Genomic DNA, 25,400 nt, shown 5'->3' with positions numbered 1-25,400 from the left:
AGGAGAAGAAGGGATAAATTGGAGACTGGGGTTGACATATACAGACTACTATATATAAAATAGATAACTAGTAAGAACCTGCTGTATAGGACAGGGAACTCTACTCAATACTCTGTAATGGCCTATATGGGAAAAGAATCTAAAAAAGAGTGGATATATGTATATGTATAACTGATTCACTTTGGTGTACACCTGAAACTAACACTACATTGTAATAAATCAAATATACTCCAATAAAAATTTTTTTAAAAGGAATTACTACAAATAAAACACGGGTATTCATAATGATAAAATGGTCAATCTAACTAAGAAAATAAATAATTTTAAATCTATATGCATCTAACATAGCCTCAACATACATAAAAATAATAAAACTAAGAGAAAAACGAATCTACAATATTAATGGGAAATTTTAACATATTTCTCTCAATAACCAATAGACGATATGAATAAAAAATTAACAAGTGACAATTTTTATATTTATATACCAATAAACTAGTAAATAAAATGGTATGGTATTGACACAAGGATAATAATATATATGTATGTATATTGTATACGAAACATTTACCAAAATCAATCTTATGCAAAGCCAGAAATTAATTATCAACAAATAAAGGAGCGAAATCATACAAAGGATATTCTCTGAATTAAATATAATTAGGTAGAATTAGGCTAAAACTTAATAACAAATAAACTATTGGGAAATCCCCATATGTTAGGAAAGTAATAAATATCCTAACAAATAACCAATGTTTCAAAGAAAATATCACAATAAAATTTTTAAAATATTTTACACTGAGTGATCAGGAAACCATGACATATCAAAACGAACAAGATGCTTTAATAAAAGCCAAACTTGCCAAGTAAATTATAACTTTAATGCAGAAATTATAAAAGAAGGCTAAAAACTCAATGATTTTAGTATCCATCCCAAGAAGTGATAAAAAAAGAAAAGCAAGTAAACCAAAGAAAAGTTAAAAATGAAGTAATAAAGATAGTAATGAATTAGAAAGCAAATAAAGTAAAAAGAATCAACTGAGCCAAAAGATTGTTCTTTGGAAACACTAAAAAGTTGATAAACCACTGTCAAGGATAAGGTGACAAAGAGAGAAAGACAGACAATCAACCTAATGTCAGAAATAAAAGAGCAGACCTCTCTGAAGGTCCCATAAATGTTTAGAAAATAACAAGAGAATAAACACTATACCAGCAATGAGCAAATAAAAGATAATTTTTCAAAAATTCCATTTGCAGTAACATCAAAAAGAAAAAATACTTAGAAATAAATTTAGCAAAAGAAGTGTAAACCTAATACTCTGTGAACTACAAAATATTACAGAAATAAAGAAGACCTAAATAAATGGAAAGGCATCCCATATTCATGGATCAGAAGACATAATACTGCTAAGATGGCAATAACCCCAAACTGATCTACTGATTCAACATAAGCCCTATCAAAATCCCAGCTAATTTATTTGCAGAAATTGCAAGCTGATCCTAAAATTCATAGAAAATGCAAAAGGCTCAGAATGATCTTGAAAAGTTGGAGGACTTATACTTCCCAGTTTCAAACCTTACTGCAAAGCTACACGAATCAAGACAGTGTGAAACTGGCATTAAGTATAGACTTATAAATCAATGAAATACAACTGAGAGCCCAGAAATGCACCCTCACAATTATGGTCAACTGATTTTCAACAAGGATGCCACAACAATTCAATGGGGAAAGATTAGTCATTTCAACAACAGTGCTAAGACAACTGGATATCCACATGCCAAAAATAAAGCTGGACCCCTACCTAACACAATATACAAAAATTAATTCAAAATAGATCAAAGATCTAAACATAAGAGCTAACCACATAAAACTTTTAGAAGGAAACACAGATGTAAATCTTTGTGACCTTGTTTTAAGCAACAGTTTCTTAGAAATGACACCAAAAGCATAACCAACAAAAGAAAAAACAGATAAACTGAGCATCACCAAAATTAAAAAGTTCTATGCTTCAAAGATACCACCAAGAAAGTGAGGAGAACATGCCACAGAATAAGAGAAAATATTTGCAAATTACATATCTGATAAGGGGCTCATATCTATAATATATAAAGTTAGAACTCAATAACAAAGACAAATAACCCTATTTAAAAATAGGCAAAGGGGGTCTTCCCTGGTGGCACATTGGTTAAGAATCCGCCTGCCAATGCAGTGGACATGGGTTTGAGCTCTGGGCGGGGAAGATCCCATATGCCACGGAGCAACTAAGCCCATGTGCCACAAATACTGAGCCTGCACTCTAGAGCCCACAAGCCACAACTACGGAGGCCGCATGCCACAACTACTGAAGCCCGTGTGCCTAGAGCCTGCGCTCTACAACAAAGAGAAGCCACCACAATGAGAAGCCTGCACACCGCAACAAAGAGTAGCCCCCGTGCACCGCAACTACAGAAAGCCTGTGTGCAACAACAAAGACCCAACGCAGCCAAAAATTAATTAATTTTTAAAAATTAAAAATAGGCAAAGGAACTGAGTAGACATTTCTCCAAAGAAAATATATAAATGCCAATAAGCAAATGAAAAGATGTTCAACATCACTAGCCATCAGGGATACGCAAATTAAAACCTCGCTGACACAACACTGTAAACCAACTATACTTCAATAAAATCAAAAAAAAAAAAAAAGAAACACCTCATTGAGACACACTTCACATCAACTAGGATGGCTATAATCAAAAAGACATAATAACAAGTGTTGGGAGGGAATTCCTGAGGGGTCCAGTGGTTAGGACTCCACACTTCCACTGCAGGGGGCACGGGTTCAATCCCTGGTTGGGGAACTAAGGTCTCACATGCTGCATGGCGTGGCCAAAAAAAAAACAAGTGTTGGGAAAGATGTGGAGAAAACACAACATTCACAAACTGCTGGTGGAAATATAAACTAGCACAGCCACTGTGAAACACAATCTCGCAGTTCTTCAAAAAGTTACATATAGATCCAGCAATTCTACTCCTAGGTATATGCCTCAAAGAATTTAAAACATATATCCACACAAAAACTTGTACAAGAATGTCCACAACAGCATCATTTATAACAGCCAGAAAGTACAATAACCCAAATGTCCACCACCTGAAAAATGGATATATCAGTTGTGGTAGGGAATATTATTTGGCAAAAACAATATTAAGTATTGATACATAGTACAACATGGATGAATCTTGAAAACATTATGCTAGGCTTAAAAAGCTAGTCACAAGGAAGCACATGTTGTATCATTCCATTTATGTAAAATGGAATCTAGAGTAGGCAAGTTTATAGAGACAGAAAGTAGATAAGCTGTCTAGGGCTTACAAGTAGGGAAGATTGGGTGAAGGGTGACAGCTTAAGAGGTACAGGGTTTCTTTGGGGTGTAAAAAATATGTTTGAAAATATTTTGTGGTGGACATACAACTCTGTGAATATACTAAAAGCCATTCATTTGTACACTTTAAATAAATAGTATAGTATGTGGATCATACCCCCGAAAAGCTGTTAAAAAAACTATACTATTTATAATAGTTTCAAAACTCATCAGATACCGGGGAATAAATCTAAGAAAAGATGTACAAGACCTCAACACAAAAATGTATGAACAATACTGAGAGAATTTTAAAAAGACATAAATAGAGGGATATACCACAGCCCACGGATAAACACTCAACACTGTAAAAAGGTAAATTCTCTCCAAATTAATCTATATATTCAATGCAATCCCAGACTCCTAAGAGGCTATGTGTATGTGTGCATGTGTAAACTGATGAAGTGATTTAAAATTTACACGAAAAGACAAAGTGCCAAGATGACCAAGACAATCTTGAAAAACAAACCTGGAGGTTTATATTGTCAGACATCAAGACGTGCTAGGTAGACTTTAAAAAGCATGATATTCCAATAAAGATGTTAAAAAAATTAAAAAATTAAAAAAAATAAAAATCATGGGATTGGTGCAAGGATATATTTTTTTAAAAAAACAGACCAACAGAATAGAAAATATTATAGAAACAGACTCAGATATATAGTCACATAACTTAAGACTACGACACTACAGAACAAAAGGAAAAGATGGTCTTTTAATAAATGGTACTGGTAAATTCAATAGCCACATGAAAAATACTGAATACTGGGCTTCCCTGGTGGCACAGTGGTTGAGTCCGCCTGCCAATGCAGGGGACATGGGTTCGTGCCCCGGTTCGGGAAGATCCCACATGCCACGGAGCGGCTGGGCCCGTGAGCCATGGCCGCTGAGCCTGCATGTCCGGAGCCTGTGCTCCACAACGGGAGAGGCCACAACAGTGAGAGGCCCGCATACCGCAAAAAAAAAAAAAAAAAAAAAAATATTGACTACTAACCACCAATCACACCATCACAGATTCAATTCTAGATGGATTAAAGACTGATTAATTTAGGGCTGAACTGTTTCCCCTCAGAATGTGTATGTTGAAGCCCCAATACCTCAAAATGTGACTGTATTTGGAGACAGGCCCTTTAAAGGTCATTAAGTTAGGACTTCCCCAGAGGCGTAGTGGTTAAGAATCCACCTGCCAATTCAGGGGACACAGGTTCAAGCCCTGGTCTGGGAAGATCCCACATGCCGCAGAGCAACTAAGCCCGTGTGCCACAACTACTGAGCCTGCGCTCTAGAGCCCGCGAGCCACAACTACTGAGCCCACATGCTACAACTACTGAAGCCCACGCACCTAGAGGCCGTGCTCCGCAACAAGAGAAGCCACCGCAATGAGAAGCCAGCGCACTGCAACGAAGAGCAGCCCCTGCTTGCCGCAACTAGAGAAAGCCTGCGGGTAGCAACAAAGACCCAACACAGCCAAAAATAAATAAAATTTTAAAAAAATAAAGTTTGTTAAGTTTAAATGAGCCCCTTGGATTAAGATAGGCCCTAATCCATCTTACTGTTGCCCTTACAAGAAGAGGAAATTTGGATACACTGAGAGACATCAGAAACGTGCACCTGCACAGAGAAAAGACAATGTGAGGACAGGGCAAGAAGATGACCAGTTATGTCAAAAAGATAAGCCTCAGAAGAAACCAAACCTGCCAACACCTTGATCCTGGACTTCTAGCCTCCTAAACTGTGAAAAAAAATTAATTTCTATGTAAGTCATCCAGTCTGTGGTATTGTGTTATGGCAGTCCTAGCAAACTAGTACAAAGACTAAATGAGTAAAAAAAATTAAGTTTCTAAAAGATAACACAGAAGAATATCTTCATACTATTGAGTACACAAAAAAAATTTAAGTAGGAAACAAATAACAGTCATCATAAAGAAAAGACTGAAAAATTAGACTACGTTACAATTAAGAACTTATGCTTACCAAGACACCATTTGAAATAAAAAGGCAAACCACAGAGTGCAAGAAGATATTTGCAATAAGTATATCTGACAAAGGACTTGTATCCAAAATATAGGAAAAAAATCCTACATATCAAAAGGAAAAAGAGAGATAAGCATACTTTTTAAAATGTGAAAAAAAAAACAACTAGGCAACATGACAAAAAGGATATCCAAATGGCCAATAATCATGAAAAGGTGATTAACCTCATTAGTCAGGGAAATGAAAACTGAAACCACAATGAGACATCACTATGCACCTACCACAATGGTTAAAATTTAGACTGGTAATATGAAAGCCACTGAAGTCTCACACTTTGCAAACAAAGCATGAGTGATCTTCAACTTACACAGAATTAGCTGCATTGAAAAGTATCAAGTCTTCTGATTCTAACATGAATGTCAACATTTTCAAAAACGTCTTACCTCCTTTTGAACAACACTAAATTTTTCAAGTAGTTTACATTTTTCTTCGATCAGTGTAGAAAGTTCTGCAGCAAGCTTTTTCTCTCTTCCTAAAAACAGAGTTAATGCTATCATGTTTTTAAGTTGATTTAATTGTAAACAACAATGATGAGATCTAAAATAGAAAAAAGAGCTTACCCACATAAAGCCGGCTTCTAACCTGAAACAAATTTTTAACAAAAATTACATTAAAACACACACACATGCAAGCACATATAATTTATTTAACTTCTACTGCCAACTTAAAAACAAAAGGTTTGTTATTGCCTTAGTATAAACGTAAGTTCGCAGAAAAGTGTTCTATTTCCAATGAGAAAAATACATATGAAAGTCGTCCTACTGAAGTCACATTGTGTATTAGCATATTAAAGCCTCTGAAATAAGTCTACCTTAAAGATATCTGTTTCATTTCATTTAGCCCACTGCTCCTCAAACATATTTGACCCTAAAACAAACTACTTAAGGAAGCCCCTATATCATCTCCCCAGTAATGATATCCAAAATAACAGTTTGAAAAATGTTACCATGAGGCCATAGATCTGCTGACTATAAAGTAAAAAAACTTTTTTCTTCTTTAACCTCTCTCTCAAACAATGAAGGAAAAATTCCATTTATAAGGGAATCAGGTTTAGGACTAAGGTAATCTAAGTAGAGAAAACAGTGGGGACTTAAATGATCTACAGAAGATATACAGGAATAAAATTAAATAAAACAAGATTTAAAAGTCAAGGTACAGAGTTTATGTGGTGGTGCAGTGGTTAGGAATCTGCCTGCCAATGCAGAGGACACGGGTTCAAGCCCTGGTCTGGCAGGATCCCACATGCCGCGGAGCAGCTAGGCCCGTGTGCCATGGCTGCTGAGCCTGCGCTCTGGAGCCCATGAGCCACAACTACTAAGCCCGCGAGCCACAACTGCTAAGCCCGCAAGCCACAACTGCTGAGGCCTGCGTGCCTAGAGCCTGTGCTCCGCGGCAGGAGAGGCCACCGCAATGAGAAGCCCACGTACCAAAGCGAAGAGTCGCCCCCACTCGCCGCAACTAGAGAAAGCCCACGCACAGCAATGAAGACCCAATGCAGCCAAAAATAAAATAAAAATGAAATAAGTTAATTAAAAAAGAAAGTCAAGGTACAATATAGTAGGTATAGATGAGGAACAATCAGTGAACTGAAACATCAGATTCAGAAACTATCTCAAAAGGTAACAGTAAACCATTAAAAAAAACAGGAAAAAAAAGTTAAGAGGGAAGTGAGAAGTAGAAGAGCCAACATCTTAAAAAAAAATAGTTCCAAAGAGGAAAAAAAAATGTAAAATGCAGAAGAAACTTCCCAGAATTAAAAAAGATAAAAGATTTCATATTTAAATATTCAAGAGAATTTAAAGAAATAAGAAAAAAATCAAACCTGAACATATTATATTGAAATAAGGATATCAAATTAAAAGCCTCCACAGAGAACAGATCACTTACAAATGAATAAGAATCACATTGACACCAGACCTTTCAAAAAGTAACGTTAGATGTAAAAAGACAAGGAAGTAAAAGGATAGAACTTTGGACACAGAATGCTTGTATCAAACAAATTATCATTTCAGTGTGAAGACTTAATTCAAACATCCTCAAGCATACAAAAGGTTTGCCACACAAAGACCAACACTGAAAACAATCTAGAAAGAAGTATTCAAATATGGGAAGAATTAAATTCAGGAGCCCCTGCAAGAGATATGTCAATTATGGGTGATCAAATATCTTGGTAATATTTGTTGTTGTCTTGAGGACTGGAGAAGGGGTGGAGGAGAAAGTAAAAAACAAAGAAACGGAAAAGGAAATATTTTTAGAACTAAAATTCTAGATTATACCAATATGAAAGGGGGTTGGAAAGTGAAAGAGACCAAAGGATGTGAGAGTATGCTAAATAAGGTTTTTGTTTTCTCAGAAGGAAGATTTACTTACAAATGTAGAAAAGAAACATTAAAAGTGGAACAAATTAATAAAGTATGCTAGAAGAAACTGGTCCAAATACATCAGTAATCAATAATCATAATATATGTAGATACACTAAACTCAGTGAAAAAACAGAGATTTTCAGATTATATAAAAAAAATTCATACAGAACTGAATTACTTTGCTGTACACCCAAAACTAATACATTGTAAATTAACTATACTCCAACAAAATAAAAATAAAAAAAGAAATTCATACAGGACATACATTAAGTAAAAGACCACAGAAAGACTGGAAAATATAAGGATGGAAAAAGACACATGAAATATTACCAAAAAGAAAACTGGTCTGGCTATACTAACATCAGATAAGAGACTTTAAGACAAAAGCATCGGAAGAGTTATAGAGGGTCACTAGTTATTGATAAAAGATTCAATCCACCAAGAAGAGATGTAGCAATTCTAAACATGTATCCACCTAACAAAATATCCTCAAAATATGTAAAGCAAGAATTGACAAAACTACAGAAAGTAACTGATAAATCCATCATGACAGTGGAATTCAGCCAACTTCTCTTCACTCTTGACAGATGAAGGAAACAACAAAAAAAGAGCAAGAATATGTAATACACGAACCCCACAAATTAGATAATTAGCAAGCTTGACCTAATAATGGATGGATATAGAATGATATACATGTATCTGCTTTCAATAATAATCAGGAGCATAAAGAGCACAGAAAAAGTCTACATGTATGTGGAACTCTCATATGTAGCATGGCAGATGAATGGGAAGAAGGGAGACTATCCAACAAAGCTGGGGAAAAGGTTATATTGCGGGGGAAGGGGGGTGGGGAATTACACCAACTCCTTACCCCACACTAAACAAAAAATCAACTCAAGATGGATCAAGCAATTCTGTGCTAAAAGAAAACTGTTTTAATTAAGAATTTCTACTCATCACAAAACATCTTAAGAAAAATGAAAAGATGTTTCATGCTGGGACATATGCAATATAGATAATCAACAAGGATATCATCAAGAATATATAAAGAACTCCTACAAATAAAAAAGAAAACAACAAACTACTCAAAAGAAAAATGGGTATAAGACATAAATATTTCTCTGAAGAAAAAATACATATGGACAATAAATTTACTGAGTTTTCAATCTCACTAGTGATCAAGGAATACAAATCAGAACCATGGTTAAGATACCATTCAAGTGGCAAAAATAAAGAATTTCAACAATAACAGGTGTTGGAGATGACACAGATCAAATGGATCTCTAGGACCTCTTATATACTACTGTTGGGAGTATAAATTGGTACAGACAATTTGGAAAAGAATTTGGTACTACGTTTTAAAAGCAGAACTTCCAATATACTATATAACCCAGTAATCTCACACCTAGTATATTCCCAAGAGAAACTTACAAATATACAACAGGAGACAAGTATAAGAAACTACCCAGCAGCATTATTTGTAATAGAAAAAAACCTGGAAACAACTCAAAGGCCCAAGACCATAAAATATATAAATTAATTGTAATATATTCTTACAATATAATATTCTTAAAACAATCAAAATGGGTCAAAAATATGGATGAATCTTAGCAATACAGGATGGAGTAAAAAAGTTCCAAAACATGACATATGGCATGAGACTAAGCAAAATTACTACACTTCTGAAGGATTTGTGTACATATGACCAAAAAAAATTTTTTTAAGGCATGGGAATAATTAACACAGGATCCAGAACAGGATTACCTCTAGTACAGGGAGGCAGGGGGATGAAATGAGGGAGGATCACCTAAATATAGGTGACAGTCAATATCTTTGATTCCAGGTTGGGTGGTATATTCACAGATGTATAGTATACTGTTAAAAATAAACACAGACCCCAAATAATAAGCAAGTAAGAAATAAAGGTAGGTTTTGCTGTACACCTGAAACTTATACAACATTATAAATCAACTATACTCCAATAAAATGTAAAAAAAAAAAAAAAAAAGAAATAGAGGTAGGGTCACCTGAAACTTATACAACATTATAAATCAACTATACTCCAATAAAATGTAAAAAAAAAAAAAAAAAAAGAAATAGAGGTAGGGTTTTAGTATTAGTGTGGAATACTCCTACAGAGAATCTTTTTAATTTTTACACTTTAAAAAATTCCTCTAAATCCATATTCAGTTTCTAGCAGCCACACATTAACATGAGTAGCACACATAACAATAACCTGTTTCCTTAAAACAAAAGATATGTTTCTCATATTACTTGTTCAACATGAAGACAGAATGAACATTCTCTTAGTATACAGAGCACTGGTTACTTACCGATCGAAAACTTCTCCACAAAAACAAAAGAATAGCAAAAAATCCAACAACAGTTGCACATATCACTAATTCCCATGGAAAACCATAGAAGTTAGAACCTGGTCTCATATCTTCAGGCAATGCTGCCACAACCTTCAAGACAAAGAAAATTAACCTCTTAGAAATACACTTTTGATAAAAACTGTTGATTACAAACTGCTAAACACTGAATTTTTCTGTGTCCCCCTGCAATCCCAAAATTCTTATGCTGAAACCTAATCCCCAGTGTGATGGTATCTGGAAGTAGTGCCCTTTGGAGGTGATTAGGTCATAAGAGTGCAGCCCTCAGAAATGGGATTAGTGACCTTAGAAAAGAGGCTCCAAGCTCCCTTGACACTTCTACCACGTGAGGTTATAATGAGAAGACTATGAACCAGAAGTGTGCCCTCACCACACACCAGATCCGTGGCATCTTTATCTTGGTGTTCCCAGCCTCCAGAACTGTGAGAAAAATGTTTGCTGTTTAAGCCACCCAGTCTATGGTATTTTGTTATGGCAGCCCCAACAGATTAAGACACAAACGTAAGTACAAGTTTACATGTAAATACTATTAACACCCTTTTCATGAAATGGGTACCAGACTATCACCAAACAGCAGGTATCAGAGGGTATTTTTCTGGCAATTTTCAACCACTATCACCAAGTGATGAAGGAAAGTAGTATGGTGAAATTTAATGATTTTCCGACCAGAGTTCTACAGAGATGCCTCAGAGCTTCTGAAAATGAGAGTAAGAGGAAAGAAGTCCAAAGAAAGAAGCTGAATCAGGTGGTCTTACCCTGATTCAACCAGTTTAGGCTTTTTCCATAGAGTATATGGGGTTCCATATAAGATTTCCCTATGGGGGGAAAAAATGGATCTGCTGCTTTATTAAAGTTTGAAAACCACTGATGAAACCTTGGGTTTAGAATTTGAATCCCTCTACCCTACCTCAGTGGCTCCCTTCTCTTATCTGTAATGGGAATAATGCTGTATGAATATGGAGTGCAGGTACTCAGTAAAGGTAGCTGTTTCTATTAGTCCTACTCCAAAGACCATGATCCTATAACCACAGCCTTTCCACATTATTTCTCTCCCTAACAAGTCTTCAGCACAAAACAGCTTAAGGCTTTTGCAGTTGCTTCTGTATTTCATCTTTCTCTGGGTCAGTTCATTATTCACTGTCATCCAATGAGGTTATTTTTTCTTTGTTACCAGGCCCCACATATTATTCAATCACATAAAAAGGTGAAAAGTAGGGGGGAAAAATACCCTTTTTTAAGAACAACCTCAAGTCTGATCAGGTTTATTTCTTTCCAGGGTTCAACCCAAAACCTCTATGGCAAATCTTCCCTTTTTAGGCCCCTTCTATCTAGAAAAACACCTTTTAATATCTATTCTCTTCTCCAAAATCTTTTTTGTAACTCTGACCCATATATGCTATCAACAGTTCATTAACCTGTATTAAATAAACCTGATTATACCTTTTCTAAAAAAAAAAAAAAAAAAATACCCCTTTACCTTGATCTCTGCCTCTGCCTCTCCCTACATTACCCTTGTTACCAGCTCACAGAATTGTGACATCGCTAGAAACAACCAGTGATTTTAAAAAAAAAAAAAATCTATTTCTGCCTCTGAGTAAAAGAGGCATTTGACACACAATACTGGGAAGAAAAGATGCTTTCTTTACAGTTTACATATTCTCCAACCATCGTACTTTCAGCTAACTATGTCAAAACATAGAATGCACATCACTTCAAAAACCTAATAATCGGAATGATTTCTTTACAACACTACAACACTTTAAGAGACAATTCTAAAAGCATCTCTCAGATTAAACATGTAATTATCTTTAGTATAGTGATATTTCTTAAATCCAATAACATTTTATCAGTCCTTCTATTCTAAAAGGAGATGGTAAATTCTAGGTTAAAGCCTTGAGCTGGTGGAATCTGGTGGGATCTGGTGGACTGAGGAATAGCAAAGAATCTGAGTCTCAAGAATGCATCTCAAATCCATTGCTCAGGTTTTAATTATGCTGGTTTTCTCATGGAGATTTTTCACCCTTAAATTTTAACTAAAATACAGAACCCTATCTCACAAAAGTATAGAAAGAATAACCAAATTTATCAAACATCAATAAATATAATGCAATACACAATTACACATGATTTAATAAACTGGTCCTAAATTTTAGAAGTAATAGGTAACCCTCCATACAACATGGTAGTGATTAATCACGGAACACGTAAAACCTATTCCACTCCCAAACGTGAGTATTAAAGGAATTCTAGACCACGTAACTTAAAAGAAGCAATTAATCAAGTTGACAAAATACAGTGAGGTTAAATTAAAATTATTTTTCATTTTACCTCAAATAAATATTATATTAATAAAAACAACATAATAAGATGTCAATATACAGGCCCTGATAATACTTGACTGTAATGCAAAGTTTTATGAACCTACACTCTCCAATACATAAAACTTAAAATATAATTTCCACTTTACATAAAGAGATTTTTTCCTGTAATTAGTGATAAACCACCAAAAAGTTTAAAAGGGGCACTGATTCACTCATTATTCATAATCAAGTTTGATAAAAACTATTTTTAGTATATCCCTTTCTTAAATTTTTTTTCTTTACAAAAAATGTAAACTTGTAATCATTAATAATTCTCCCTTTAAAAGGGTATCAAAAGAGCTTTAGAATCAAATGGTCTAAAAAGAGCTAAGGCAGAATAAGAGTTCAACCCAAACAAGATGAAACACGATCTGTAAAATTAATAATTACCTCACAAGAAGCAGTTAACATTCATTCAGTCATTCATCCATCTACCCAGCAACTAATTCCACATTTATTAACAAGTTACATTCCAGACACTTTTAAAAACATACTATTTTCATTTTACCCATTTCCATTGTTTTAACGGAAACTAAACACTAAAACCACTATGCTAAAAACTCACAAATCTGTGACTCCAACTCTGAGTTTTATAATACCAGTTTATTGGACAAATCTACATGGATGTCCTGGAGGGGTCACTGTACAGAAAGATCATCTGATACAGTCTATGTTCTACTGAAACGGGAAAGCTTCCTGCAAATAGTTATGATATCATCCTTAATGTGGTGAGGGAAGTGATCATTCCCAAAGCCAACCATACAGATAAAGGGAGAGGACCTCTAAAAAGAAACCAGTATCTGATCTTAAGCTGGTAAAACAACTATTTCTACTTCGGTCATTCTCTCTTGGGACCTGGACATTGAGGAAGGTAGGGGTAAGGATGGGTGCTAAAATGGTACCTAGCCCATAAAAATATGCCAGGTCCTGGGACTTCCCTGGTGGTCCAGTGATTAAGAATCTGCCTTCCAATGTAGGGAACACAGGTTCGATCCCTAGTCAAGTAACTAAGAGCCCACATGCCACGGGGCAACTAAGCACACACACTCTAGAGCCCATGCACCACAAGTAGAGAGCCTGTGTGCCACAACTAGAGAGTCCGTGTGCTTCAACAAAGAGCCCATGTGCTGCAATGAAAGATCCGACGCAGCCAAATAAATAAATAAATATTAATATATATATATATGCCACGTCCTAAAATGGGACACAGGCTGGAGAGGACGGTATATTATTAAGACTAAACTGTCTGATTCTTATTCTTCTCCTTTCTTTTTTTTTACCCTCAGTATACAACCACTTAGTAAAGGTTTACTTAAATGTTTCAGTCTTGTTTCAGCCTTGTTTCAGCAGCCTTATCAGATATTAGGCTTAGCCTAACGTTCTAAATAAAGGCAGGGCAGGGTTATAAACACATTTTTGTTTATAACTCCCTTTTTCTCTATCTAATTTAAAACACAATTGCATAATGCAATAATTAGAAATTTATTTTGTTGGATGTAAAATACATAAAGATGTAAATTGTAACAAAAACAGCATACAGAATGCAAGGATGGAACTATATAGAAAAAAAGTTGTTGACATTAGGTGGATTAACCCAAAGTAAATCATTATAAATCAAACACATACAGTTAAGGGGCAGGGAGGGGGAACACTAAAATGGCACAGTATAAAACATCTATATAACACAAAAGAAATGGAGGAACTAAGAAACAAAAAAGACCTAAGAAATATAGAAAATAGCAAAATGGCAGAAGTATCACTAATTATATTAAATGTAAATGGGCTATACTGTCCAACTAAATGGCAGAGATTGGCAGAATGGACAAAAAAAAAAACACGTTCCAACTATATGCCATCTACAAGACACATACTTTAGATTAAAACACATAAACAGGTTGAAAGATGGAAGAAGAGGCAAGACTAGTTCAAGATGGCGGAGTACAAGGACGTGTTCTCACTCCCTCTGGTGAGAGCACCGGAATCACAACTAACTGCTGAACAATCATCAACAGGAAAACACTGGAACTCATCAAAAAAGATACCCCAAATCCAAAGACAAAGGAGAAGCCACAATAAGACGGTATGAGGGTGCAATCACAATAAAATCAAATCCCATAGCTGCTGGGTGGGTGACTCACAAACTGGAGAACAATTACACCACAGAAGTCCACCCACTGGAGTGAAGGTTGTGAGCCCCACGTCAGGCTTCCCAATCTGGGGGTCTGGCAATGGGAGGAGGAATTCCTAGAGAATCAGACTTTGAAGACTAGCAGGATGTGATTGCAGGACTTCGACAGGACTGGGGGAAACAGAGGCTCCACTCTTGGAGGGCACACACAAAGTAGTGTGCACATCGGGACCCAGGGGAAGGAGCAGTGACCCCAGAGGAGAATGAACCAGACCTACCTGCTAGTGCTGCAGGGTCTCCTGCAGAGGCGGGGGGTGGCTGTGTCTCACTGTTAGAACAAGGACACTGGCAGCAGAAGTTCTGGGAAGTATTCCTTGGCGTGAGACCTCCCAGAGTACACCATTAGCCCCACCAAAAAGCCTGAGTAGGCTCCAGTGTTGGGTTGCCTCAGGCCAAACAACCAACAGGGAGGAAACCCAGCCCCACCCATCACAGACAAGCGGATTAAAGTTTTACTGAGCTCTGCCCTATAGAGCAACAGCCAGCTCTACCCACAACCAGTCCCTCCCATCAGGAAACTTTCACAAGCCTCTTAGATAGCCTAATCCACCAGAAGGCAGACAGCAGAAGCAAGAACAACTACAATCCTGCAGCCTGTGAAACAAAACCACATTCACAGAAAGAGAGACAAGATAAAAAGGCAGAGGGCTATATGCCAGATGGTGGAACAAGATAAAACCCCATAAAAACAACTAAATGAAGTGGGGATAGGTAACCTTCCAGAAAAACAATTCAGAATAGCAATAGTGGGAGAAGGGGAAGAAGGCGGAATAGTAAGATGCGGAGATCACCTTCCTCCCCACAGATACATCAGAAATACATCTACACGTGGAACAACTCCTACAGAACACCTACTGAACGCTGGCAGAAGACCTCAAACCTCCCAAAAGGCAAGAAACTCCCCACGTACCTGGGTATGGCAAAAGAAAAAACAATAAAGAGAGACAAAAGAATAGGGGCAGGACCTGCACCAGTGGGAGGGAGCTGTGAAGGAGGAAAGGTTTCCACACACTACGAAGCCCCTTCGCGGGCGGAGACTGCGGGTGGCGGAGGGGGTAAGCTTCGGAGCCGCAGAGGAGAGCACAGCAACAGGGGTGTGGAGGGCAAAGCGGAGAGATTCCCGCACAGAGGATTGGTGCCAACCGGCACTCACCAGCCCAAGAGGCTTGTCTGCTCACCTGCCAGGGCAGGCGGGGCTGGGAGCTGATGCTCGGGCTTCGGTCGGGGCACAGGGAGAGGACTGGGGTTGGCAGTGTGAACAGAGCCTGAAGGGGTTAGTGCACCATGGCTAGCCACGGGGGAGTCCGGGGAAAAGTCTGGACCAGCCGAAGAGGCAAGAGACTTTTTCTTCCCTCTTTGTTTCCTGGTGCTCGAGGAGAGGGGATTAAGAGCGCTGCTTAAAGGAGCTCCAGAAACGGGCGCGAGCCGCGGCTAACAGCACAAACCCCACAGACGGGCATGAGACGCTAAGGCTGCTGCTGCTGCCACCAAAAAGCCTGTGTGTGAGCACAGGTCACTATCCACAACTCCCTTCCAGGGAGCCTGTGCAGCCCGCCACTGCCAAGGTCCCGGGATCCAGGGACAACTTCCTCCGGAGAACGCACGGCGTGCCTCAGGCTGGTGCAATGTCACGCTGGCCTCTGCCGCCGCAGGCTCGCCCTGCACTCTGTACCCCTCCCTCACCCCGGCCTGAGTGAGCCAGAGCCCCCGAATCAGCTGCTCCTTTAAACCCATCCTGTCTGAGCGAAGAACAAATGCCCTCTGGCGACCTACACACAGAGACAGGGCCAAATCCAAAGCTGAGTCCCGGGAGCTGTGCGAACAAAGAAGAGAAAGGGAAATTTCTCCCAGCAGCCTCAGGACCAGCGAATTAAATCTCCACAATCAACTTCACGTACACGGCATCTGTGGAATACCTGAACAGACAATGAATCATCCCAAATTGAGGAGGTGGACTTTAAAAGCAACATTTATTATTTTTTCCCCTTTTCCTCTTTTTGTGAGTGTGTATGCATATGCTTCTGTGTGAGATTTTGTCTGTAGAGCTTTGCTTTCACCATTTGTCCTAGGATTCTATTTGTCTGTTTTTTGCTTTTTTTTTACTTAAAAAAAAATTTTTTTCTTAATAATTATTTTTTATTTTACTATTTTATTTTTTCTTATTTTTACTTTCTTTTATCCTCTTTCTTTCTTTCTTTCTTTCTACTTCTTCTCCCTTTTATTCTGAGCCATGTGGATGAAAGGCTCTTGGTGCTACAGCCAGGAGTCAGTGCTGTGCCTCTGAGGTGGGAGAGCCAACTTCAGGACACTGGTCCACAAGAGACCTCCCAGCTCCACATTAATATCAAAGGGCAAAAATCTCACAGAGATCTCCATCTCAACACCAACACCCAGCTTCACTCAACGACCAGCAAGCTACAGTGCTGGATATCCTATGCAAAACAACTACCCAGAAAGAAACACAACCCCACTCATTAGCAGAGAGGCTGCCTAAAATCATAACAAGTCCACAGACACCCCAAAACACACCACCAGACGTGGACCTGCCCACGAGAAAGACAAGATCCAGCCTCATCCACCAGAACACAGGCACTAGTCCCCTCCACCAGGAAGCCTACACAACCTACTGAAGCAACGTTAGGCACTGGGGACAGACACCAAAAACAACGGGAACTACGAACCGGCAGCCTGCAAAAAGGAGACGCCAAGCACAGTAAGTTAAGCAAAATGAGAAGGCAGAAAAACACACAGCAAATGAAGGAGCAAGATAAAACCCACCAGACCTAACAAATGAAGAGGAAATAGGCAGTCTACCTGAAAAAGAATTCAGAATAATGATAGTAAAGATGATCCAAAATCTTGGAAATAGAACAGAGAAAAAAGCAAGAAACATTTAACAAGGACCTAGAAGAACTAAAGATGAAACAAGCAACGATGAACAACACAATAAATGAAATTAAAAATACTCTAGAAGGGATCAATAGAAGAATAACTGAGGCAGAAGAACGGATAAGTGACCTGGAAGATAAAATAGTGGAAATAACTACTGCAGAGCAGAATAAAGAAAAAAATGAAAAGAATTTAGAACAGTCTCAGAGACTTCTGGGACAACACTAAACGCACCAACGTTTGAATCACAGGGGTTCCAGAAGAAGAAGAGAAAAAGAAAGGGACTGAGAAAATATTTGAAGAGATTATAGTTGAAAACTTCCCTAATATAGGAAAGGAAATAGTTAGTCAAGTCCAGGAAGCAGAGTCCCATACAGGATAAATCCAAGTAGAAACACTCCAAGACACATATTAATCAAACTGTCAAAAATTAAATACAAAGAAAACATATTTAAAAGCAGCAAGGGAAAAACAACAAATAACACACAAGGGAATCCCCTTAAGGTTAACAGCTGATCTTTCAGCAGAAACTCTGCAAGTCAGAAGGGACTGGCAGGACATATTTAAAGTGATAAAGGAGAAAAACATACAACCAAGATTACTCTACCCAGCAAGAATCTCATTCAGATTTGATGGAGAAATTAAAACCTTTACAGACAAGCAAAAGCTGAGAGAGTTCAGCACCACCAAACCAGCTTTACAAGAAATGCTAAAGGATCTTCTCTAGGCAAGAAACACAAGAGAAAGAAAAGACCTACAATAACTAACCCAAAACAATTAAGAAAATGGTAATAGGAACATACATATCGATAATTACCTTAAATGTAAACGGATTAAATTCTACCACCAAAAGACACAGACACGCTGAATGGATACAAAAACAGGACCCATATATATGCTGTCTACAAGACAACCACTTCAGACCTAGAGACACATACAGACTAAAAGTAAGGGGGTGGAAAAAGATATTCCATGCAAATGGAAACCAAAAGAAAGCTAGAGTAGCAATTCCCATATCAGACAAAATAGACTTTAAAATAAAGACTATTATAAGAGACATAAGAGACAAAGAAGGACACTACATAATGATCAAGGGATCGATCGAAGAAGAAGATATAACAATTGTAAATATTTATGCACCCAACATAGGAGCACCTCAATACATAAGGCAAATACTAACAGCCATAAAAGGGGAAATCGACAGTAACACATTCATAGTAGGGGACTTTAACACCCCACGTTCACCAATGGACAGATCATTGAAAATGAAAATAAATAAGGAAACACAAGCTTTAAGTGATACATTAAACAAGATGGACTTAATTGATATTTATAGGACATTCCATCCAAAAACAACAGAATACACATTTTTCTCAAATGCTCATGGAACATTCTCCAGGATAGATCATATCTTGGGTCACAAATCAAGCCTTGGTAAATTTAAGAAAATTGAAATTGTATCAAGTATCTTTTCCAACACAACGCTATGAGACTACATATCAATTACAGGAAAAGATCTGTAAAAAGTAGAAACACATGGAGACTAAACAATACACTACTTCATAACGAACTGATCACTGAAGAAATCAAAGAGAAAATCAAAACATACTAAGAAACAAATGACAATGGAGACACGACAACACAAAACCTGTGGGATGCAGCAAAAGCAGTTCTAAGAGGGAAGTTTATAGCAATACATTCCTATCTTAAGAAACAGGAAACACCTCAAATAAACAACCTAACCTTGCACCTAAAGCAATTAGAGAAAGAAGAACAAAATATCCCCAAAGTTAGCAGAAGGAAAGAAATCATAAAAATCAGATCAGAAATAAATGAAAAAAGAAAGGAAGGAAACAATAGCAAAGATCAATAAAACTAAAAGCTGGTTCTGTGAGAAGATAAAAAAAATAGATAAACCATTAGCCAGACTCATCAAGAAAAAAAGGGAGAAGACTCAAATCAATAGAATTAGAAATGCAAAAGGAGTAGTAACAACTGACACGGCAGAAATACAAAAGATCATCAGAGATTACTACAAGCAACTCTATGCCAATAAAATGGACAACCTGGAAGAAATGGACAAATTCTTAGAAATGCACAACCTGCCAAGCCTGAATCAGGAAGAAACAGAAAATATGAACAGACCAGTCACAAGCACTGAAATTGAAAATGTGATTAAAAATCTTCCAACAAACAAAAGCCCAGGACCAGATGGCTTCACAGGTGAATTCTATCAAACATTTAGAGAAGAGCTAACACCTGTCCTTCTCAAACTCTTCCAAAATATAGCAGAGGGAGGAACACTCCCAAACTCATTCTACGAGGCCACCATCACCCTGATACCAAAACCAGACAAAGATGTCACAAAGAATGAAAACTACAGGCCAATATCACTGATGAACATAGATGCAAAAATCCTCAACAAAATACTAGCAAACAGAATCCAACAGCACATTAAAAGGATCATACACCATGATCAACTGGGGTTTATTCCAGGAATGCAAGGATTCTTCAATATACGCAAATCAATCAACGTGATACACCATATTAACAAATTGAAGGAGAAAAACCATATGATCATCTCAATAGATGCAGAGAAAGCTTTTGAAAAAGTTCAAAACCATTTATGATAAAAACCCTCCAGAAAGTAGGCATAGAGGGAACTTTCCTCAATATAATAAAGGCCATATATGACAAACCCACAGCCAACGTCGTCCTCAATGGTGAAAAACTGAAAGCATTTCCACTAAGATCAGGAACAAGACAAGGTTGCCCACTCTCACAACTCTTATTCAACATAGTTTTGGAAGTTTTAGCCACAGCAATCAGAGAAGAAAAGGAAATAAAAGGAATCCAAATCAGAAAAGAAGAAGTAAAGCTGTCAATGTTTGCAGATGACATATTATACATAGAGAATCCTAAAGATGCTACCAGAAAACTACTAGAGCTAATCAATGAATTTGGTAAAGTTGCAGGATACAAAATTAATGCACAGAAATCTCTGGCATTCCTATACACTAACGATGAAAAATCTGAACGTGAAATCAAGAAAACACTCCCATTTACCATTGCAACAAAAAGAATAAAATATCTAGGAATAAACCTACCTAAGGAGACAAAAGACCTGTATGCAGAAAATTATAAGACACTGATGAAAGCAATTAAAGATGATACAAATAGATGGAGAGATATACCATGTTCTTGGATTGGAAGAATCAACATTGTGAAAATGACTCTACTACCCAAAGCAATCTACAGATTCAATGCAATCCCTATCAAACTACCACTGGCATTTTTCACAGAACTAGAACAAAAAATTTCACAATTTGTACGGAAACACAAAAGACCCCGAATAGCCAAAGCAATCTTGAGAACGAAAAACGGAGCTGGAGGAATCAGGCTCCCTGACTTCAGACTATACTACAAAGCTACAGTAATCGAGACAGTGTGGTAATGGCACAAAAACAGAAAGATAGATCAATGGAATAGGAGAGAAAGCCCAGAGATAAACCCACGCACATATGACCACCTTATCTTTGATAAAGGAGGCAGGAATGTACAGTGGAGAAAGGACAGCCTCTTCAATAAGTGGTGCTGGGAAACGTGGACAGGTACATATAAAAGTATGAGATTAGAACACTCCCTAACACGATACACAAAAATAAGCTCAAAATGCATTAAAGGCCTAAATGTAAGGCCAGAAACTATCAAACTCTTAGAGGAAAACACAGGCAGAACACTCTATGACATAAATCACAGCAATATCCTTTTTGACCCACCTCCTAGAGAAGTGGAAATAAAAACAAAAATAATCAAATGGGACCTAATGAAACTTCAAAGCTTTTGCACAGCAAAGGAAACCATAAGCAAGACCAAAAGACAACCCTCAGAATGGGAGAAAATATTTGCAAATGAAGCAACTGACAAAGGATTAATCTCCAAAATTTACAAGCAGCTCATGCAACTCAATAACAAAAAAAAACCCAATCCAAAAATGGGCAGAAGACCTAAATAGACATTTTTCCAAAGAAGATATACAGACTGCCAACAAACACCAGAAACAATGCTCAACATCATTCATCATTAGACAAATGCAAATCAAAACTACAATGAGATATCATCTCACACCAGTCAGAATGGCTATCATCAAAAAATCTAGAAACAATAAATGCTGGAGAGGGTGTGGAGAAAAGGGAACACTCTTGCACTGCTGGTGGGAATGTGAAGTGGTACAGCCACTATGTAGAACAGTATGGAGGTTCCTTAAAAAACTACAAATAGAACTACCATATGACCCAGAAATCCCACTACTGGGCATATACCCTGAGAAAACCATAATTCAAAAAGAGTCATGTACCAAAATGTTCATTGCAGCTCCATTTACAATAGCCCGGAGATGGAAACAACCTAAGTGTCCATCATCAGATGAATGGATAAAGAAGATGTGGCACATACATACAATGGAATATTACTCAGCCATAAAAAGAAACGAAATTGAGTTATTTGTAGTGAGGTGGATGGACCTAGAGTCTGTCATACAGAGTGAAGTAAGTCAGAAAGAGAAAGACAAATACCGTATTCTAACACATATATATGGAATCTAAGGGGAAAAAAATGCCATGAAGAACCCAGGGGTAAGACAGGAATAAAGACACAGACCTACTAGAGAATGGACTTGAGGATATGGGGAGGGGGAAGGGTAAGCTGTGACAAAGTGAGAGAGTGGCATGAACATATATACACTACCAAACGTAAAACAGATAGCTAGTGGGAAGCAGCTGCATAGCACGGGGAGATCAGCTCGGTGCTTTGTGACCACCTAGAGGGGTGGGATAGGGAGGGTGGGAGCGAGGGGTAAGTGATATGGGAACATATGTGTGTGTGTGACTGATTCACTTTGTTATGAAGCAGAAACTAGCACACCACTGTAAAGCAATTATACTCCAATAAATATGTAAATATATATATATTAAAAAAAGAATAACAATAGTGAAGATGATCCAGGACCTCAGAAAAAGAATGGAGGCAAAGATCGAGAAGATTCAGGAAATGTTTAACAAAGACCTAGAAGAATTAAAGAACAAACAGAGATGAACAATACAATAACTGAAATGAAAACTACACTAGAAGGAATCAATAGCAGAATAACTGAGGCAGAAGAACAGATAAGTGACCCGGAAGACTGAATGGTGGAATTCACTGCTGCAGCATGAAGAAAAAGGAATGAAAAGAAATGAAGACAGCCTAAGAGACCGCTGAGACAACATTAAATGCAACAACATTTGCATTCTCCTTCTGGGGTCCCAGAAGGAGAAGAAAGAGGAAAAGGACCCGAGAAAATATTTGAAAAGATTATAGTCGAAAACTTCCCTAACATGGGAAAGGAAACAGTCACCCAAGTCCAGGAAGTGCAGAGAGTCCCAGGCAGGATAAACCCAAGGAGGAACACACCAAGACACACAGTAATCAAATTAACAAAAATTAAAGACAAAGAAAAATTATTGAAAGCAGCAAGGGAAAAATGACAAATAACATACAAGGGAACTCCCATAAGGTTAACAGCTGATTTCTCAGCAGAAACTCTACAAGCCAGAAGGGAGTGGCATGATATATTTAAAGTGATGAAAGGGAAGAACCTACAACTAAGATTACTCTACCCGGCAAGGATCTCACTCAGATTCAATGGACAAATCAAAAGCTTTACAGACAGGCAAAAAGCTAAGAGAATTCAGCACCACCAAACCAGCCCTACATCAAATGCTAAAGAAACTTCTCTAAGTGGGAAACACATGAGAAGAAAAGGACCTACAAAAACAAACCCAAAACAATTAAGAAAATGGTAATAGGAACATACATATCAATAATTACCTTAAACGTGAATGGATTAAATGCCCAACCAAAAGACACAGGCTTGCTGAATGGATACAAAAACAAGACCCATATATTTGCTGTCTACAAGAGACCCACTTCAGACCTAGGGACACATACAGACTGAAAGTGAAGGGATGGAAAAAGATATTTCATGCAAATGGAAAACAAAAGAAAGCTGGAGCAGCAATACTCATATCACATAAAATAGACTTTAAAATAAAGAATGTTACAAGAGACAAGGAAGGACACTACATAATGATTAAGGGATCAAACCAAGAAGAAGATATAACAATTATAAATATATATGCATATATATGCACACAACATAGGAAAACCTCAATACATAAGGCAACTGCTACCAGCTATAAAAGAGGAAATCGACAGTGACACAGTAATAGTAAGGGACTTTAACACCTCACTTACACAAATGGACAGATCATGCAAACAGAAAATTAAGAAGGAAACACAAGCTTTAAATGACACAATAGGGCCTTCCCTGGTGGCGCAGTGGTTGAGAGTCCGCCTGCCTATGCAGGGGACACGGGTTCGTGCCCCGGTCCGGGAGGATCACACAAGCTGCGGAGCGGCTGGGCCCGTGAGCCATGGCCACTGAGCCTGCGCATCCGGAACCTGTGCTCCGCAATGGGAGAGGCCACAACAGTGAGAGGCCCGTGTATCGCAAAAAAAAAAAAAAAAAAAATGACACAATAGACCAGATAGATTTAACTGATATTTATAGGACATTCCATCCAAAAACAGCAGATTACACTTTCTTCTCAAGTGCGCATGGAACATTCTCCAGGATAGATCACATCATGGGTCACAAATCAAGCCTCAGTAAATTTAAGGAAACTGAAATCATATCAAGCATCTTTTCCAACCACAATGCTATGAGATTAGGAATCAATTACACGGAAAAAAACGAAAAAACACAAACATATGTAGGCTAAACAATACGTTACTAAATAACCAAAAGATCAGTGAAGAAATCAAAGAGGAAATCAAAAAATACCTAGAGACAAATGACAATGAAAACACGATGACCCAAAACCTATGGGATGCAGCAAAAGCAGTTCTAAGAGGGAAGTTTATAGCAATAAAATCCTACCTTAAGAAACAAGAAACATCTCAAATAAACAACCTAACCTTACACCTAAAGCAATTAGAGAAAGAAGAACAAAAAAACCCCAAAGTTAGCAGAAGGAAAGAAATCAGGAAGATCAGAGCACAAATAAATGAAATAGAAACAAAGAAAACAATAGCAAAGATCAATAAAACTAAAAGCTGGTTCTTTGAGAAGATAAACAAAATTGATAAACCATTAGCCAGACTCATCAAGAAAAACAGGGAGAGGACTCAAATCAATAAAATTAGAAATGAAAAAGGAGAAGTTACAACAGACACTGCAGAAATACAAAGCATCCTAAGAGACTACTACAAGCAACTGTATGCCAATAAAATGGACAACCTAGAAGAAATGGACAAATTCTTAGGAACGTATAACCTTCCAAGACTGAAGCAGGAAGTAATACAAAATATGAACAGACCAATCACAAGTAATGAAATTGAAACTGTGATTAAAAGTCTTCCAACAAACAAAAGTTCAGGACCAGATGGCTTCACAGGTGCATTCTATCAAACATTTAGAGAAGAGCTAACACCCATCCTTCTCAAACTCTTACAAAGGCTCAAGAGGGAGGGGATATGGGGATATATGTATACATATAGCTGATTCACTTTGTTTTACAGCAGAAACTTACACAACACTGTAAAGCAAAAATACTCCAATAAAGATAAAAACAAACAAACATTGGTTTTGGGGGGGGAAGAAAATCAACAAAATCTAGCAATAAAATTGACAAATCTGTAGCTAGATTAACCAAGAAAAAGAGAAGACTCAAATTACTAA

At 37.5% G+C, this 25,400-nt stretch overlaps 1 protein-coding gene across 14 annotated transcripts in view; it reads right to left on the bottom strand.

Annotated features, from left to right (window-relative positions):
- MIA2 (MIA SH3 domain ER export factor 2) overlaps window positions 1-25,400 on the bottom strand; it is a 110,530-nt gene that overhangs the window by 55,794 nt on the left and 29,336 nt on the right. For 5 of the 14 annotated variants that reach the window (XM_029236728.1, XM_029236726.1, XM_029236733.1 and 2 more), the window contains 3 exons: window positions 10,124-10,255; window positions 5,988-6,009; window positions 5,811-5,899 (listed from right to left, as the gene is read on the bottom strand). In XM_029236728.1, coding sequence (XP_029092561.1) covers window positions 5,811-5,899; window positions 5,988-6,009; window positions 10,124-10,255 — 243 coding nt within the window. Of the gene's footprint in view, window positions 1-5,810; window positions 5,918-5,987; window positions 6,010-10,123; window positions 10,256-25,400 lie in introns of those variants that run through there. The other 9 variants (XM_029236724.1, XM_029236725.1, XM_029236727.1 and 6 more) reach the window with 3 other exon arrangements.

This window comes from Monodon monoceros, unplaced genomic scaffold (genome assembly GCF_005190385.1).
Source record: "Monodon monoceros isolate NGI ecotype Baffin Bay Population unplaced genomic scaffold, NGI_Narwhal_1 Super_Scaffold_21, whole genome shotgun sequence".
NCBI lineage: Eukaryota > Metazoa > Chordata > Mammalia > Artiodactyla > Monodontidae > Monodon > Monodon monoceros.
The sequence above is the reverse complement of the archived record's forward strand: the minus strand, read 5'-3'. Positions and strand labels throughout refer to the sequence as shown.